Raw genomic sequence first — 19,056 nt, forward strand, 5'->3', positions numbered from 1 at the left:
CATCTTGGTGTAGGGCACGGCTTTTGCCCACAGGGCCATGTTTGTGAAGGGCGAAGCGGGGAGCGGCTGAGCGGCGTTAGGAGGGAGGAGAGGCGCTCCTCAGCGGGCAGGGCGCCCCCTCGCTGAGCTCCGAGCAAAGCAGCCTGCGGAGGAGCCGCCTCGCCCTTCGGAAACCGCCTCCTTCCCTCAGCGGCGGGGCTGCGCCCTTATCCAAGATGGCAGCGCCGGCTTCGCCCCGCTCCAAGATGGCGGCGGGGCGGCCCCGCCCCTTGGCGGCCGAGCGGGGCGGCGGCGGCGGCGGTGGCGGCGGTGCCCGGTGTCGCCGGTGTCCTTGCGGCGGGCGCGGAGCCATGCTGGCCTTCGTGGCCAGGGCGGCGGTGAGTGGGGGCCCAGCGGGCCTGGGCAGGGCCGGGGGGGGGCGAGGGGGCGGCGGCGGGCCCGGGACGGGACGGGACCGGGCGGGGGGTGCTGGAGCGGGGCTGGGCACGGGGCGCGCAGGGGGGGCTCGGGGGGGGCTCAGCCCTGCGGGGTTGGCGTTCAGGGAACCCTAAAACCGCGAGGGAACGTCATTCTGGGTGCGTAGGGTTGGAGAAGCCCTTCAGGATCAGCTGCTCCAGCCGTCCCCTGCCGCCCGTGTCACCGCCGCGCCTGGCCCCAAGCACCGCGTCCGGCCCGGCCGTGAGCCCCCCCCCCCCCCCCTCCCCCCGGGGACGGTGACCCCCGCACCCCCCCGGGCCGCCCGTCCCAACGCCCCTGCCGAGGGGCAGGCAGGGGAAGGCAGCCCCCCGGCAGATCCCCCCGGGAGGAGGAGGCGGCGGCGGCGGACAGCGGGGGCTACGTGACGGCCTCGCCCCCCGAGCCGCTTTCTCGGGGTGCGAGAGGGCTCCGGTTTCCGATTGAAAAGAAAAGACAAACCCCGCCGCCACCTGACACCTCCGGCCGTGCTGGGAATCGGACCCGGCTCTGAAATGCCTGCTGCCCTCCAGCCCCAGCCCGCAGGTGGGTTTCCCAGCGGCTTGGCAGGCTCTGGGAAAGGGCAGCTGCCGAGCTGCAACGGGGCCGGGGAGCGGCGCCAGCCCGAGCCGGCCACGGCCGCGCACCCCGCGCGTGTTCGTTTTCCCCGTCGCTCGTGGGGAAAAGGTGGGCTCTGCGCTGTCTTTTGCTGCCGGCTGCCTCTCCTCTGTTCGGCCGCGATCGCTGCTCCTCCTCCTCCTCCCACCAAGTGCTGCGCTTTGACCTCGCACCGAGCAAGCAGAGGACGTGAAAGAGGAACGATGCAAAACCGCTCCGTGCTTTTAAACGGGGGCGTTCTCACTGTGGTTTGGGATTTTCCTGGTTAACCCTAGGGAAATATGAAACTCGTTGCTTGGGATTATCATACTTGATCTTAGCTACGTTAAAGCCTGCTCATCTGCCCCACAGTAGATCAGACAGACATAAAGATGGGGAAATAGTCCTTGTGACAGCACAGTTCTGTTGCTGCCCTGCTTTGGAGATACTTTTTTTACTCTTTTTAAGGGTTGATGGCCCAGAGCTCCCCACAGCCGTGCAATAACGATCATACGTGCATGGGGGCGAGGGCAGTAGGACACCACCTTTAGCCCCAAAGTGAACCTGCTCCTGTCTCCCACTAATTCCCCTACTGACGCAGTCACTGACCCGTTCCTGCTGGAGAGCTGTCCTCATCCAACGCCCTCTGGCCACCTTTACCTGAGTAAAGGGACTAAATTCCCCATCACCCACAGAAGTGCTTCCCGTGCTTGTCCCATGCAGTGACACCCCCTGGTGCCGCCTGCTTCCAGGACAGAACTTGGGGTCCCTCCTGCCCGCAGGTATTTTGGTTCCCCTCCCCCTGGCTGCTGCAGCTTCACTGCAGGCAGCCTCTAAGGGAGAAGCCCCCCCCTCCGCTCCTGCGCGCTGAGGGAAAAACATGCCCAGCACCCTCACTTCTGCCATGGCTGGGGGCCCAGAACTATCGATCGAAGAGAGAGCAGCAGGCACCGAACGGGCAACGCGGGGCTGACGGGCAGCGGCCGAGGGAGGGCTTCCTGGAGAGGTGCCTCTGCGGCGCTTGATGCAATCGGACGGTCCGATTACCCGCAGATTACCCCCGGCTCTCCCGGGCCTGTGTCTGGCCTTTAGCCCTCTGATCAGAGCAGTCATGTGGCACTTTGCTAATGAGGTGACGCCCTGCACGGGCAGCACATTGTCAGGGGGAAGAGGAAACCAAGACAGGCCGAGGGAGAGCTTTACGATCATTTCTGTCCTCCCAGCCATGGATAGGAAGCAGAAGCAAGCAGAGAAGGTACAGTATGCCCACGCTGCCATGATTAACCCCCTTCATTTCTTCCCAGCCCCTCTCCTTTCATGCTTCAGTAATTCCCCCTTCTCTTGTTTTTAACATTCCTTCCCCAGATCTTGACCCCATAGTTCTTAGCAGGTCCTCCGAGGAGCGTAGAGCATTTTTGCTGGGGGCTCAGCACTGCACAGAAGGCTTTTGTCGCCTTGCAGACTTAGCTTTCTTCTTCTCCGTGCTTAACTCTTGGGAGGTGGGGGCTGGCGGACACCTATTTTCTTATTGCTTTGGAAAGCAAAGGGCATGTTCTCACTGGCTTTGCATCCTCAGGCAAAGTCCAGAGTCCTGTAGAAGAGCATCTGGTGCGGAGCTTTCTAAGGGCTTTCGCTCCCTGTCCGATCTGTGCAGCCTGTTTATAGCAGCCACGATTTCCCGAACAGTTCACTCTGACCCCTCTCCAAAGATCCCTATAATTTGGCCAGATCCGTAACGGCACCACTAGATAGAGGTCCTCCTAATACAGCTGGGTCCTCCACGAACTGGGGGGGGTTCACCAGCACAAAGGAGCGTTGCCCCAGGGCCAGCACATCACAGCCAGTCCTCCCCAGCCGTCGCTGGTGATAAACCATCCCTGGCCAAAGCTGGGGCGGGGGGAGTTAATTGTGCCTCAGATTTGACTCGCCTTAACTACATTCTGCCTCCTCAAAGTGTAAAGGGTTGTTTGATTTGGCACGAGGGTATCGTACGATGCTGTTGTACATCATAAGAAGCGATGAAACAGTTTCTGGCTAAGAGGAAATTTCTTTCACAATTTACTTTGTTCCCACTTAACATGGGATGGAAGGGTTTGACATTGTCAAACACAGCTGAAACATGCCCAGACACTGGGAGATGTTTCGTTATCCTGGCGGTGTTTCCTCTGATGAGATGGGAATCAGGATCTCGGGAGATCAAGCAGAGATCCTTGGGAGATCCTACAACCATCTAGAGACGAGACTAGAGATTGCTAGAGCATGCAGCCAGCAGACCTGAACCTTGCACTGGCGCTTCGTGTGCTCTGCTCCCATGCTGAGACCTCCGTGCACCTTCAATCTGGGATGGAGACTCCCAGATCTAGGTTATTTGCTACCTCACGGACATCGGGGGGAATGTGTGTCTCGACATGTGCTCTGTGCTTTACAGGCCAGGCCCTATGGCCTGCTGAAGCCGACGGCTTTAGGCAAGATCCCGGGCAGATTCCTGCTTCATCAAGAAGCGCTGCCCCATCTCCCCGTGCCGCCGCTGCAGCAGACGCTGGACCGCTACCTGCAGATGCTGCAGCCCATCATCAGCGAGGAGGAGCTGAACCACACGCAGGAGCTGGTGGCCGAGTTCCGCAAGCCGGGAGGCGTCGGGGAGAGGCTGCAGAAAGGCCTGGAGAGGAGAGCCAAGAAAACAGAGAACTGGGTAGGTCGGGACTTTGGCCCCGGGCGCTGATTAGGGAGGGAGGCGGTCTGCTGCACACCTCTCCGACGTGCTGGCTGCATCCACCGGGATCTGTGTTTTTATTGCATCATCTTCGTCAGCAGCCTGCCGCTGGCCTCCCTGAGCTGTGCAGGTTCACCAGGATCTGGGTGAGCGGAGCTTACGAAACGGAGTCCCTGACCTTGTTTGTGGTCACTAAATCCCTTAACCTGTTAGCATCGCACAGCTGCCCTAAGAAGCTGAAGGAAATTCCCTGCTCAAGCCCTGCACCAAGAGCCCCCGCTGCCTCAGTCCCCCTCTACCATACCATAAGCGAAGCACAAACCCCAAACGCTGTTTGCAAAGTGTGGGGCAGAGCTGGGGGCAGCGTGCTGAGAGCATTCGCCTGGGCTTGGGTCAAACAGCAGCAGACGCCGTGCCTGCATGTTTGCCTTTCTCCATCCCAGCTCTCCGACTGGTGGCTGAAGACAGCTTACCTGGAGTATCGCCTGCCAGTCGTGGTGCACTCCAGCCCTGGTGTGGTCTTACCTAAGCAGGATTTTCTGGATCGACAAGGTCAGCTCAGGTAAAGTCCATTTCTGCCTTCCCCTGGGCTTCAGGTGGGATGAGCTACCTCCACCGGGCAGGGAGGAGGGTGTTCAGGGTGACTGGGAAAGGGAGTAACGAGCAGGCGATCACCTAATTTGATAGCCTGTCTGTGCTGTGCAAGCGGGCTGTACAGATAAGGAAAGGGTGGTAGGCTCTAAGGAAAATCCTGGTTGCACCAGATTGAGTATCTCACTGAGGCAGAAAACTGAAGAGTCTGGTGGTTCAGGCCCTGAGCTGAGACTCAAAACCTAAGTTTTGGTCTTTGCTTCAGCACAAATCTTCACTGCACGATGGCCACCGCCTCCTCACTGGAGACATTGTGAGGATGTACCTGACACACTAAAGACGAGAAGGCACTCAGATTGCGCGTGCAGTTGAAGGAGGCATGAAAACTAGGCCAGGTGTGTAAGGGAGACCAAACAAACATTTCTGGAATTGGCTAGTTCTTAGGGATGGGGGAGGCTGCTGCAGGGACAGTTCCCTGTTTTGTCATTTCACCTGCAGATTTATGGTTTGGAAAACTAACAGTCCCCAGCCTCTCTCCATCCCCAGCTCCCTTACAATCAAACCCTGTGCTTTTTGTCTGGCTCCTTTCCGCCAGCGAGCATCAGCGTCCTCCGGCCAGCCCCAGCCCACTGCTGCCCACGCACACAGCCGATTCCCTCACTCATTCCTGCACCAGCCTCTGAGTCGTATCCTCTCTCTCTTGTGGGATCCCTTTAATTTTTAACCACCTCCACGTGTGTGTTTCAAACTCCATCTGCGATTGACCTCCGCACTGACCTTTACCCAGGAATACCTTTCCCACCGTTACACGTCACCAGGGCTCCCCGCACATCCCCACACCAGCCAGGGGAGCAGCGAGGGTGAGAACAAATCCTCCCTTCCACACACCTCACCGGGGTGCAGAGGGGGAGCCTTACAAGCACAGCGCAAGATTACACAAACATCTTTGAAAACTCTTGCTCACGTTCCTTCACATTACCTAAACAGTAGATAGTATCCTATCGGTGCTTCAACCAGTAGAATGGAGCAGCTTCATGGTAATATGGGCTGCTGTATAAAATACAGTTTAAAAGTGTTTGTACATCTTGTGACAGCATAAAGAAGCTCGACAGCATGCCTTGAGGCTAAAGCTTCAGATATCAGAAGGCAAATTTAGAAAGTATTCTTCAGTCCTCAATCAGGCAACGCTGCTGACTGAAAATAAGTCAACTACCAAACCTCTCCACCGTCCCCACTGAAGCCCTAACTGCTCCCAGGCTCTTTGCTCTCTGGAGCAGAACACAGGCTGTCCCGCTTCTGTTCCCCAGCTGTTTTATTCTTCAGGTTTTTCAGTATCTGCCTAAAGTAACTCAAAGTAATTTTCATTGAAAACTACTTTTGCGGAGATGCGCTTTATCTGTTTAACAGCCCTGAGGTTCTCGGAGTTCCTGCCTTTGATCTTTACGAGGGCTGGAGAGGCTGAGCAAACCTAGGTGACACTGCCTGCAAACGCCAAATGCTCCTACCCCGTGGAAGCCTTTGAAGCTCAGCTGACTGCAGCCTCTTGTCACAGTGACCTCCGGCCTCCTTCCTCCCGTGCTTGGGTGGGAGCTCCCAGGCCGGAGCAGGCCCATCTGTCACTCCCAAGCGAAGCAGTTTGATGTGGCTCGTCACGGCCTCCCTCCCTGCTGGGAGCTGACATTTGCAGTGTTTATGTTGATCCTAGTAAACACAGCACCGAAGTGGCGGCGTGCAGCATACCTGCATTTGTTTCAGACCCTTCGGTGCCAGAGGAATGCTCTTAGCGTTGCATCAGCAGCAAAACACTCAGCGGGTAGGAACTAAATCAGCAGCGATGAGTCTTGGATACAGAGATAGCGCTGTGGCTGAACTTGAAACTCACAGCTGGCTCCTGGCCAGTGAGAGGCACAAGTCCCCTTTTCTCAGTGCTGCCACGACTCTGAACTAGGATATGACAAAACTCAAAACACATCGTAGAAAATGCATCTGTTAGAGGGTCAGTTATGCCTCCAGACTATGCCCTTTCTTTAAAGTTGCCCAGAATTCCCTGGCAATATACTCACGTTAAAAAACAAGTGCCACATGGTTGGACTATGCAGCAATCTCAATCTAAAACCCCATAGTGACTGCATCAGCTAAGCAGAGTTGGACACAACAAGGGCTTGGCAGAAAAGCTGAATTTGCTATGGAGCAGAGAAGCTCTGCTACTCTTCGTGATCAGCTAACCCCTCAACCCCAGATACTCCGTGTTTGAATTTGTTGCATTTGGTATTTTTCCAGGTTTGCTGCCAAGCTGATCGAGGGCATCCTGGACTTCAAGACCATGATTGACAAGTGAGTTAGCAACCTTCCTGACTTCTTGCATGTTCCTTACTGTCACAGAGAGGCTGAGTCCAGTCAATTAATCTCCTTTTTACAGAGAAAGCCAAAAGAAAAAACAGCACATATTTGAAAAGAGATACTGTAATCAACATTGCTGCTTACTGCCAAGGTCACCACTGCTAGAGAAAAGCAAATTTACTTTCCTTTCTTCGTGATCTTTGTTTACCTTAACACTCTCATTGGCATGCAAACACGCTTGGAGGGATCAAGCCTGACAGTCTTGTGGAGTTGCATACTTGAGTTTGCCCACAGAACAAGTTATAGCTCAGGCAGCAAGAATCTGTCTCTCTCCTTTTGGATTTCTGGTGTTTCTCATCTTCCAGCTAGCTTTGGAGAAACTCGTTCCTCCCTACCCTCTCTCTTCTGAGCACCAACAAATCTCTGCCAAACATACATTATTTATGTTCCCGAAATAGCATCTGCTCACACACTGCCAACGTCACACCTTTACAGCCAAATTCAGACAGGGCTCGGGGCCAACCATGAGAAGGGTAGTTGGAGTATGACTGAGGCCCAGTCGGGTTCACGAGTCATAGCAGATCGGGCACCCACCACCCTAGATTATAGCTGAAAACCTATTTTTGCCATTTTACTGGAATCCAGACATCTCCCAGCATAATGTGCCCTGGATTCTTCTCTGCAGGCAGCATGGTGTATGCTAAGCTACGTGGGAGGCCCACAGATCTATTTCTCTGGTGTTGTAGAGGGGACAGTGTTTTTCCCCTTTACAAATAAAAGGCAGCAAACAGACACTTTCTGTGGCTCCTGTTAAGAAATTCAGTAGGAATGGGGAAGGACGGCCCTTTTACGCCACCAGCACCCATCTTTAGGTCTTACTGGAGGGAGATATAGCAGCTGCGTGGCTGATCCTGTGCCAGTTTTGTGGGGGAGTGCAGGCCTTCTCACTGCTGTTTGCTCTCCCCGTCATTCCTTACCTTGCTGTGCCTCCAGTGAGACCCTTCCAGTGGAGTACATGGGTGGGAAGCCCCTCTGCATGAACCAGTACTACCAGATCCTCTCATCCTGCCGCATTCCTGGGCCCAAGCGGGACTCCATTGTCAACTACGCCAAAGGCAAGAAGCAGTCCAGACACATCACAGTGGTTCACAACTTCCAGGTATGGCAGCTCTTGGGCTCTCAAGGTTTGTTTGAATGCAAGTGTCCCTCTCAGCAAGCTGTGCCGCTAGAGAAAAGCGAACAGAAAGTCTCTGCCCACAGGGTTTGCCTCACCAGGGATGCATTCCAACTTCCTTTATCTTCTTTGGCCTTAGCTGGACAACAGCTGGGATTGCCCCATGTGAGCAAGGGATGAGGCAGGAAAAAGCTTTTTTTTTTTTTCCTTGTCCCTGCAATTTCCATCTCTCAGTCCAGACTTAGGAGATTGGGTCTCAAATTGGAAATTGCAGGTGGAAATTAGTAACAAATTTTACCATGGTGGGTGAGTCTAGGAACTGGGAATTCCTCAGGTGTCTTGGCCCTCATTACCATGGTTTCTGAGCTTCTTAAAACCTGGGCTGTATTTACGTCCCGCAAGGGAATTTGAACTTGAGTCTCTCAATTCTGAACATCCTTCAAATGTCTGCTTAGAAGCTGCGTTCTTAGGTCAGCTCTTACCTCCTCTGAGCGGCTGCTCCCTGTTTCTGCAGGTAGACTTCTTTCATTTACTATGTCTTTACTCTTTTCACCTTCAGTTCTTTGAGCTGGATGTTTACAACAGCGATGGAAGTCCCCTTACCACCGACCAGCTCTTTATTCAGCTGGAGAAGATATGGAACACCTCCCTCCAGACAAACAAAGAACCTATCGGGATCCTCACCACCAACCACCGAAACAGCTGGGCAAAAGCTTACAACAACCTTCTGAAAGGTCTGTGCAGCCCCCAACGTGCAAGTGCTAACACACACCACAGATGTTTGAATACCAGCTTCACCGCTGTGCTCTGCTCAGTTCTTTCCTTCGGAAAGCTTTTGAAGCTTGGTCTGGGCAGATACGTGAATTTTCCACCCCCAGAGAAGAAACGTAATTTCATTGCAAAGTGTTGCTTTATCTGTTTTAGAAGGTACACACGTGAAGTCTGAAGTTTGGCGCGTTAAACCTGAAATCCTTGAGTCTGTTGCCTTGCAAATGGGTGGAATGTAAGAACCATGAAAATAGGAGGCTGAATGCAGCACGCTGGCACTTGTAACAGCCCAATTGCCTATAACTTTAATAAGTGATTAACCCCACAACGACAAATACTGCCTTGTGGTACAACGGGGATCCAACACTGCATCCTTCAAACTTCCTCTTTCAAATTCCAATCTCTCTCCAATTAAGATGAAGTATTTCATCTCCCCTTTCTTACTTGCTGTTCCTTTTCTCTCCCAGATAAGACCAACAAGGAATCTGTGCGTACGATCGAGAAGAGCATATGCACTGTCTGCCTCGACGCCCCAATGCCACGGGTGTCTGAGGACATCTACAAGAGCCGCGTGGCCGCTCAGATGCTGCACGGTGGAGGCAGCCGCTGGAACAGCGGGAACCGATGGTTCGACAAAACCCTTCAAGTAAGTGCTGATGCTCTAAAGATTTTGAAGACGTGGGTCTCACGGAGATGATTTTTCCTGAGATTATAAGGGCCCAAGAAGATCCAGAAACCTTTGCAGGAAAGTTTCTCTAATACCAAAGTGTAAAAATAGGAGAGACAAGGTAGGGAAGCTGACAGCATGCAACCCTTTGGTTTCCCTTGCTGTCACCACAAACACTCATTCCTGCTTCAGGGACTTTTCATTCCTTTTGCTGCCTCTGCCCACGCTTACTCGGTGTAGCTATTCTTTGTGTTCCTTGTAAATCAATTTTCTGCCTGCGGTGAACAATGCCTCATCTGCTTGGAGGCAGCCCAAACATAGGGAGGTCTGTTTCTTGTATTTTCCCTAGGCTTGTCACTTTTCCTGTTTCTGCCAGAAGCTGCCCAGGGTTGTGGAGTTTAGTTTTTTATTTTTTATTATTTTTTTGGTTGTGGTGGTGTTTTGTTTCATTGTTTTTTTTCTTCCAAGCATCAGCTGCCATCCCACAGCATCCCTCTGTTCTCTTCTCCATTCAGTCTTGTCAAGAGCCTTCAAGAGCAGCTGTTATTCAAGCTTCTCCTGTCTTGGCTCACAGATTGTCACAGTGGTGCTTTAAAAGATTCCCATCTCTGCTGAACTCTTCGTGTTTTCAGTTATTTTATTCCTATTTGGAACTCTTCATCGATGGGATAGAGCTTAGATGTTTCAGCTAATTGAAAAGTAAGGCAAAGTCAGCACATGGTGATATTATTCCTGTATTACATGTGCATCTAAATAAATCAAATCCATTGAACCACTCTGTAGAGCCAGGGCACTGAGCAGCACACCAGTATAGCTATCAGGCACACTCTTTTATCCAGTTACTTTTGCAAAACTGTAACAGTGCTATCAGAGCCTTCTAGACCTGCTCAAAGACTTCTATTGCTAAATGAGACCTTTGTGTTACCTTTTGAGCACGCAGGAAAAGGATCGCTGTCCATTCTGGCATGGAGCAGTGAGATACTAAGAGCTCTCTCCGGGTAGCTCCTGCTTCACGTACTGGATGTCCATCCTCAGCGCTCTCCTTCATTCTCTCTCACAGTTCATCATTGCTGAAGACGGCTCCTGTGGTCTCGTATACGAGCACGCTCCCTCAGAAGGCCCACCCATCGTTGCTCTTCTGGATCACATTGTGGAGTACACGTGAGTCCTGCCTTCTCTGCTTTTCCTTGGCTTTGGAAATAGGTTTTAAACCACCTGCTTCCCCAAGAACATGCCTCTTCCTAGCTCACCAAGAATTTGTTCTAGAAGAAGGGTAATGGTATGCTATTCAGTTATAGTAGTTCTTGCATTTACGATGAGAATTGAGTGTCCAAGCTCACACTGCTTCCATTGTTAGGGAATGCCATTGTTCAGAGTTAGCAGCACTTTTCCCTGGGAGAGGTGTTCCTTTTGGGCAGGAGGCACAGAAGAGACTTTGCTCTTGGCCCTCAAAAAGCATTGTAACGGCACTGTGAATATTTCAGCATGTGACAAGCGTCACAAAGTGCCAGGGCTGATCTCCTGTGCATTTCTGCACAGGTTCTACTGTGCTTAGCTGAACTTCGCATCAAAGGACTGGTTAAAGGTAATCATTTTTCTGAGCAGGAAGAAACCTGAACTGGTGAGATCACCGATGATTCCTCTGCCAATGCCCAAGAAGCTGCGGTTTAACATCACTCCAGAAATCAAGAACGACATAGAGAAGGCAAAGCAGAACCTCAACATGTACGTATATACACTCAGAAGTCTGCACTCCGGTGACTCAGAGTAACTCATGCCCCCATTTGAAACATCAGCCTTCCCCTGCTGCAACCAGGGGTGTTTCCAAGTTAACTTCTTGGGTCAACAGCATCGAACCTAGCTGAAAAGCACGCTAAAGCCACCTGCCAAGAGGAAACAAAGGTGCCGAAAAGGGGCAATTGCTTATCCATCCCACTTTACTGAGAAAGAGCAAGGCTTTAGTGGATCCAGCTAGGGTTACTAGATATACACAAAGGCATAAGCCCATCTAACGCAGTGCAGGTTTTCAGCAGTGGCCAAAAAAGCTCACCTCCATGATGCTGTCTAAATGGCTCTGTGTACAATGGAGCTGTGGGTCCCTGCGTAGATCAGGTCCATGTACCCTGTTCTCTCTCAGCCTCATGAAAGCCAAGTCATACCTTTACGTTACAAAAACAGGCAGTAGGCGAAGGAACACTTCCTCTTTCTTTCCTTGCAGAATGGTTGAAGACCTGGATGTCAAAGTCATGGTCTTTCATCAGTTTGGGAAAACCTTCCCCAAGTCAGAAAAGATAAGTCCTGATGCTTTTATCCAGCTGGCCCTGCAGCTAGCATATTACAGGTAAGACCACTAACAGGTAGTTTTTCAACCTCTTCACCTTCAGACTCAAATATGTGAGCTCGAGAAAGGTGTCACAAACAAGCCTCTAGCAGGCTGACCTGGTCTAGCGGAAGGTGTCCCTGCCCACAACAGGGAGGTTGGAATTAAGATGATCTTTAAAATCCCTTCCAACCCAAACTGTTCTATAATTCTCTGACTTTTTTCTCCCTCTCCCAGGATGTATGGCCACGCTTGTGCCACATATGAGAGTGCATCGCTAAGGATGTTCCGTCTGGGCCGCACAGACACCATCCGCTCCACTTCTGTCGACTCTCTTAAGTTTGTGCAATCCATGGACAACCCCGACAAATCGGTGAGGATCTCAAAAGAAGTGGAGTGAGAGGACTCCACTACAGAAAATAAGGAAAGCTACTTATTTGGCTAACCCTATGTCAGCTGGTTTCAGCTAAGCAGACCTGTACCTGATAGAAAGGTTAAGCTGAAACACAGCTTGGAGTATATAATTGCACACCTTGGGTTTCATTTGGCTGTCCTCTCACATGTTGTTTCCCTAGCTTTCGATACATGTGAAGTTATCTAATCTTACCAAAAAGAAGTCTCTCCCTTCTAGAAGTCTGCTTAGCCACTCGCATTAAGTTCTACTGCTGATGGATGGAGAACTCTGAATGGTTACATTCAGAGTGATGTAACGCAGCCAAACAACAATTTAAAGATTAACACTAGTTTAACATAGATACACAAGGCAGAAGTGCCCCCATCCAACAGGAACAGCCAAAATGAGGTTACCCATTCTGGACAAAAACTTACAATCTGTGTATTCTCCACAGGACCAGGAGAAAGCAGACTTGCTGAGGAGAGCTACCCAGGCCCACAGGGAATACACGGATATGGTAAGTGATCTCTGCAACTATGCTTGGGGTTTTACACAGTAAATGGGGGTTCTGGCTAAAGATGAGACCTAAAGAGCATTATCTCTATGGCATAACAATGTGGCCATTAGTGCTGTTGCACAGAGCTAACTCTGATCTGACAGTGCTCTAGGGCACTGCCTGAACTCCTTCTCTCTAGCTAGCAGTGTAAGAGCCCCTTGTGACAGGGAAAAAAAACAACACAAAAACAAGTATCAAAATAGCTTTGGTCTTCACTGTCATTGTAGCTAATAAATGTGACAGCTGCATGAGGCCCCCTTAAACCACAAGCACATAGGCAGGAACTGTAAGGTTGGTTCCACTGGGGTGTTTAATTGTCAGGCGTTTGAAACAAGACCGACTATTGCTCCTAAAGGCAATACCCAGTTGTAGACTTGACAGATATTTAGAAATGCTTTTGTTTTGTTTTTTTCCCTGGAGTTGATAGTGTTGCTCACTTTCATGCTAGACAAGCTCTCACCTACTCTTCCTTCTATACAGGCAATAAGGGGGAACGCAATAGACCGCCACCTCTTAGGTTTGAAGCTTCAAGCTATTGAGGACCTAGTGAGCATGCCTGAGCTGTTCATGGACACAGCATATGCTGTTGCAATGCACTTCAATCTCTCAACCAGCCAGGTAGGCTTCATTTGAGCAACGATGGAAGCACTCTGTTCATTGCCCTTCTTCCCCACATTTGTCTCTCATCCCTTTCCATTAGAAACTAATCTCCATTTGAGGACAGAAAAGTTTAAGCCTGCTACCTATCCCATTAAGCTGCAGCTCTGATCTTATTGCTGCCTCTCACCCCTGTAAAAACACCAGCATAACCAACACCTAGATCACCTGCAGTGCTTGGTGTCTACATGCAAGTGGTATCAATTAGAGTTAGATGCCAAAATAGCCTTGTTTATCTGCCATACTGTGGTTCTTACTGAAGAAGTTCTACTCATGACTTACTACAAGCTCGTGTTGGGGAGAATTCTCCTTTGCAGAAGCACAAGAAATCAAATTACTACAAAATGGCAGAATCCAGCAAATACGTGCGCGCTGGTAGGTGTGTCTGACCAAAAAGGCCCTCTGTAGAGCATTTTCATGAGATGGCAGTTTCTTCTACTGTTGACACAGTTGTTAGCACTTGATAGCTGTGTTTCTGTCTGGCTAGTTAGAAGCTTAATTACATTGTCTCCACAGGTCCCAGCAAAGACAGACTGTGTGATGTGTTTTGGTCCCGTGGTTCCAGATGGCTACGGAGTCTGTTACAACCCGATGGATGAACATATCAACTTCGCAATTTCAGCATTCAACAGCTGTGCTGACACAAATGCAGCTCGTATGGCACATTATCTCGAGAAAGCACTGCTAGACATGAGGATCTTGCTCCAGTCCACTCCCAAATCCAAACTGTAAGAGGCAAATATGATGCACAGTCCCCAGCTAAAGGCGCTGTCCCTCATGCACTGAAGTTCCCAGTTCCTCAGAAAATGATTGAGAGGACAGCTTGCCCTGACTGGAACCCAGGAGGGCATCTACCATTCGTTTTCAGCAAGACATTACAGAATTGCCATCCGCAGATATTAGACTGTGCAGTGAGAGAAGCATTGTCTTAAACCAAAGTGGAACTGACCTGTCCTCTCCCATCAATGCAAAGTGCACCTTCCTGTCCTCAAAGAGGACTGAAATAGGATCTTTTTATGGAACTTACTATAAAAGAATATAGAAAGCACAGTCCTTACCGGTATCTAAATCCATTTGGTGAGGAAGGGAGTTCTTCTCCAGGAAAAGCAGGGAATGTTTGTTTTATGATGGAACTACTGTAAGACCAAGCCTTTTTCCGGTTTAGTCTTCTGGAGAGTGCAGCATCTTTGAAACTTGTCTGAAGAGTTTTCGTATACTCCAGCAAAACATCACCATTGAACTTTGGCAAGGGGAGAAAAGTTCTTAAGTCAGAGCAGACCCAGTCTCGTTAAGAGTGCACTTTACTAACCCCAGACACCTGGTCATGTGCTTTATAGGCCTGGGAACATTCCCTTCCCCTCATTTTAAGATGCTGAGATCTCCTTTCTGTTGCACTGACCCAACTAACAAGAGTACATCACCCACTACAAGCTAAGGTAGTTTTTTTGTTGTTGTTGTTGTTTGCTTTGTTCTGAGCTTTTTGTTGAAGCTTGCTGTTGCAGGCCTAGTCATACAAAACTTCTCTCTCACACAGGTTTTGCTAAGTTTGGCTTTAGGTACTTTTAACTTTTGTGGAGATGAAAAGGAATCGCCTATGCATTTTAGCAGAACAGTTGCTTCTTTGTACCTTTCTTTGGAGCTGAGGAAAAGAAACAGATGCTGACGTTCTGTTTACTAGTCAGAGAGCCACATGCCTATTCTCCTTCAGGGCACACATTACATCTAAGGTGGTTTTATACCTTGCTTTCAGAAACCGCATTTATGCATAAAAGGTTATGCCTAAGTGGATAAACAGAAATATTTCTGATCAGCAACTCGAGAATACACTTCTGATTTTGGCCCACATAAATCAAATCTGTCAGAGCCAAAGAGAAATCAGCTGCAGAATATCCCTTCTACATATCAGTCTGTGTTAGAGAGGCAGAAACACTTGAAAAGAGGAAGAAAGCTGAGAACGTGCAGGCACTTTACATGTTTGTCCATTTTAGCAGCCACTGTTCCTGCAGTAACAGTACAGCACCTTTTCTGGAATTCCTTCTTACTGCAGCGTTACTCAGATTTGTGCCAGCTCTATTCTGTGAAAGACATGGAGCTTGTAATAGCGTTTTCATGTTCAGCTGATGTACTTAAGACAGTAAAAGATTATATAAAAAACATTAACGTACAATTTTAGCATAGGAACTTTTGTAAGCATTACGTCCAATCAATCTGCCAGAATCCAGGCTCCTTTTATTTTTATTTAGTAAAACTGTATGGTAATGAAGAATTCTAGTGCTATTTCTGCAACAGGAATTAATTTAATATTTAAACTGCACACCCTTCAAGATGTGACTGTTAGAACATCACCATAAACGAGAAGCATTACAAGCCTGATGGCCTGTTTTGTTAGAGGGAAATATTTTATCTTAATTGCTACTTTTATGATGATAGACTAGCAAGGGACGTGATCAAAGTGCCTTGGTAAACATATATGAAGTTTGCACTAAGCCAGTTTAGAGAAAAATATTATTCTGATCTGCTTCTTGAAAGACACATGCGTATTGTATTTTTTTCTAAAAGGATTTTACTTTAAAACTTCATATACCTAAATAAACCTTAAAAAGGAAAATTTAACTGAAACTCACCTGCACAGCCAGTGATTGTATGAACTGCCACTTTCACATCATTTACATGGATTTAGTTGATCTTTTAGAAGAATCCTGAATGGAGTAAGATAGTGGGGAAAACAAAACAAAACAAAAAAAACACGCACAGTGGGAGCGCTACAAACCTGTGAACACACATCCCTGCTCTGTTACTCCTCTGCTGTGAAGTAGACTGAAAACTGCAAGAGGATACTTGGTATTATCAAAGTGTAAGCTATTGTAAATACTACATAAAAGACCACACCTTGCTGAAATAACAGTATCTACTTTTATGGAGCCTTTTAATTTGAAAAATATTTGTTTTGCCAAAGTAATCCTTCCCCGGTACTGAATCAGCCTCTGTGCTAGGGGGTGAGTTACTTTTGTGTCTGCAATGCCTTCAACCACCGATACTACAGTATTGCCACTTAAGTATTTGTAACTGGCCCTTTTCTACTGTCTCATGAAAGGCAAAGGGTCTCAAAGGAAAGTGCCTATTAAAGATTAAGCAGAAGCACACTCTGCTATGAATATATCTCAGAAGATGGGATTGATCTGTCTTGGATCTAAATCTGGATATCCCACTAGCTTCAGCAGAGTGCCTGCAAGAAGAGCAGTATCACAGTGAAAGACAAGATTCTTAAATCATTTTATGCATTCTTAAGGATACATGGAGGTGAAATTCAGATGAAAAACTTTTATGAAGTGCTTGAAAGGACACTAAAATCATTACAAGGTTTCTCCTTTTTTAAAAAAAGTCTTTTATTGTAAGTTCTAAAATGTGATAGTATTCTGATTCATACTTCCAATTTTTTCCAGCGTCGGCTTACTGAGTACTATTCTCCTCCCTGGTTTTGATTGTCTGATTGCTTTAGTGAGAGATGTCCATAGTCTTAAAGCCACGTTAAGTACACAAAACTTAACTTCTGGAAAAACTACTGATTTGGAGCAAATAAAGAAATGCATAGACTGAGAACATTCAACTAACTCCTGGGGTATAAGTGCAATTTCTGATAGAGCCTGGTAGTGTTTGCATGCTTTGCTGGTTAGCTGTATTAAGTTCTGTTTTGATAGTGTAATCCATGTCGTGCAAAGTTTTGAAATGTTCTTCGAATAAGCTTTGAATAAACACAATAAACAAGTGTTACAAAAAGGCTTAAATCTTAGTCACTGCAGAAGCTGCATTACTGCCCTTGCAGGAGAAGGTTTGTGTGTGGGGACAGCAAGAACAGCGAACCATGACATTCTGTCACCTTCCTTTTATTGTCTTAACATCTCCATCCAGCCCTTGAGTACAGGGGAGGAACTTGAAAGCATCTGCTTGCAAAGCCATCTATTCCAGAGGAAATATTTCAGAAACTAGTGGCAGGAGACTTCGTACAAGTATAGGATAATAAGGCAGAGCCGGAATCTTTTTCCTGCACAGCACCATTTAGTTAAGAAAAATCCATGGGATCACTAACAAATTTCTACCACCAAGTATTGCAAGTATTTCTGGAAAGGTACAGGAAGAGCAGGCAGAAGATGCAGATAACAAACAGATCACAGAACACAGGAGAGTTTATTACAGAGTCTTACAAGAGCTCTTCTCCCTCTCTTACTCCTAAGCATTACTGTAGGGAGCTTGGGTTTGAAGGCAACATGAAGAGGAACAGCTTTGTACGTTATACTGCTCTCCATGAGGAGATGCAATCTCTTCCCTGTGCTCTAGTTCAATTGGTGCTTCCACACAATTTTTCCAGCTGTCTTTCAAAACAGCTTACAAGAAGCTGGGAAAGTGCTAGTCACTCTTTAAACAGTCTTCTTTCAGCCTTGTCCTTGGGAAAGAGAGCTGTGATCCTCTTTCTTGCTTTGTAAGTTAACTTGTAAGAGATACAAGGAGAAAATAATTGGGTTTGCAAGTAGTAAGTGATTAGTACCAGCTTTCAGATTCAAACATATGGTACCGCCATGTCACATGGCCTACCTGATGTCCTGTCCCAATTTTAATAGAGCTATTTTAAGTCAGACTGAATGTCCTTGTGAAAGCTGTAAGGTGCCTCTTTATTCTGATACACCTTCAAAGCAGATCCAGTGCTCAGGTCCTTCAGATGTTAACAGAAACAGGACTGCTTATGTTACGGGAAGAAAAAAAAAAACTAAACAGTTCTTAAATCTGGTTTGATGCAAGTGAAAAACAGTTTACTATGCAAAGCTACCTGAACACACAAGCTTAAACAGCTTAATTCCTGATCTCCTAGATCAGGATCACTACTTTCTACAGTTAATACTCTGGTTGTCCAACAGTTTCTACAGCAGCCAACTCCCACTCCGTATGAACACACAAATTCCTATGGCAACAGGCACAGATGAAAACTTAAAAAAAATAAATATATATATATCAAAACCAAGGTGAACAGAAATACATCTCACTTCAAGCAGCTTTATAATGCAGGAGTCTGTTTAAAGTGAAGATAGTAAAACAGGCAGCAAGACTGAGATGTGACAGTCATTTTACCTCTGCTCACATGACTGCATCGAAGGCACACCGATGACCTTTGAGCCAGTTCAGAAGCTGTCCTTTATCTGTGAAAGTTCAAGTCAATTGTGCTTTGAATAAATATTTCTCCGTAGTTACACTTGAACTGCTGCATTATATACTAGAAATACAGAAAGTGTCCATGCACAGCCCTGAAGCACGTTGAGTATAGCCCTTGCCAGGTTAACTCATGGATCACTGAAGTTGGAGCACACACAGATGGCAGGCACACTCCCACAGAGACACAGCATCCAGAGAGCTGACTGGCCAAACGAGGAATCAAAATGGAAGAAGGATGGAAAGCAAAACTTGCTTGCAGGAGTTTGGCACTCGAGATTATGCCTGCAGAACCCCAAACAACCCCCTGTAAGAACTGGTAGGAGTAGCTGCTAAAATAAGCTCACTACTGAGTTCACAACTGGACTCTAACAAGACTTCAGAAAATTCAAACAGCAACTGAGCTAGTTGTTAGTTGTTCACCTTATTATTTCTTTATGGTTGTCACTTTGTTCATTCTTAAAAAAAAATCCCTCCCTTAAGCTTTAACAAAAACATAAAATAAAATAAAAATCCAGTGCTTAAGACAGAGACTAGCAACTGAATTTTGTAAGGCTTTGGGCTGACTTATTGGAGCATAGCATTGCTTATAACCAATGGGCTTTCGAGCGCCATCGGTAGCACACC

At 48.1% G+C, this 19,056-nt stretch overlaps 1 protein-coding gene across 1 annotated transcript; it reads left to right on the forward strand.

The window, feature by feature from the left end:
• The first annotated feature begins 223 nt into the window (after positions 1-223).
• On the forward strand, positions 224-16,055 carry CRAT (carnitine O-acetyltransferase). Its single transcript, XM_048053057.2, has 14 exons — positions 224-377; positions 3,479-3,742; positions 4,207-4,325; positions 6,635-6,688; positions 7,688-7,853; positions 8,428-8,602; positions 9,104-9,282; positions 10,364-10,464; positions 10,909-11,028; positions 11,522-11,644; positions 11,861-11,996; positions 12,472-12,534; positions 13,054-13,191; positions 13,747-16,055. Exons 1-14 carry the CDS (start codon positions 246-248, stop codon positions 13,960-13,962), a joined length of 1,986 nt encoding a protein of 661 aa, XP_047909014.1. The 5' UTR covers positions 224-245; the 3' UTR covers positions 13,963-16,055.
• Positions 16,056-19,056: the final 3,001 nt, after the last annotated feature.

This window comes from Anser cygnoides, chromosome 20, assembly GCF_040182565.1.
Source record: "Anser cygnoides isolate HZ-2024a breed goose chromosome 20, Taihu_goose_T2T_genome, whole genome shotgun sequence".
In the NCBI taxonomy this organism is placed as follows: domain Eukaryota; kingdom Metazoa; phylum Chordata; class Aves; order Anseriformes; family Anatidae; genus Anser; species Anser cygnoides.

What these genes read in the sequence shown, in the direction of transcription:
- CRAT (XM_048053057.2), top strand. Translation starts at nt 246, where the DNA reads ATGGCGGCGGGGCGGCCCCGCCCCTTGGCGGCCGAGCGGGGCGGCGGC. An exon ending in CCAAGAAAACAGAGAACTGG is followed by an intron (nt 3,743 to 4,206) that starts GTAGGTCGGGAC and finishes TCTCCATCCCAG; the next exon opens with CTCTCCGACTGGTGGCTGAA. An exon ending in CTGCAGCTAGCATATTACAG is followed by an intron (nt 11,645 to 11,860) that starts GTAAGACCACTA and finishes TCCCTCTCCCAG; the next exon opens with GATGTATGGCCACGCTTGTG.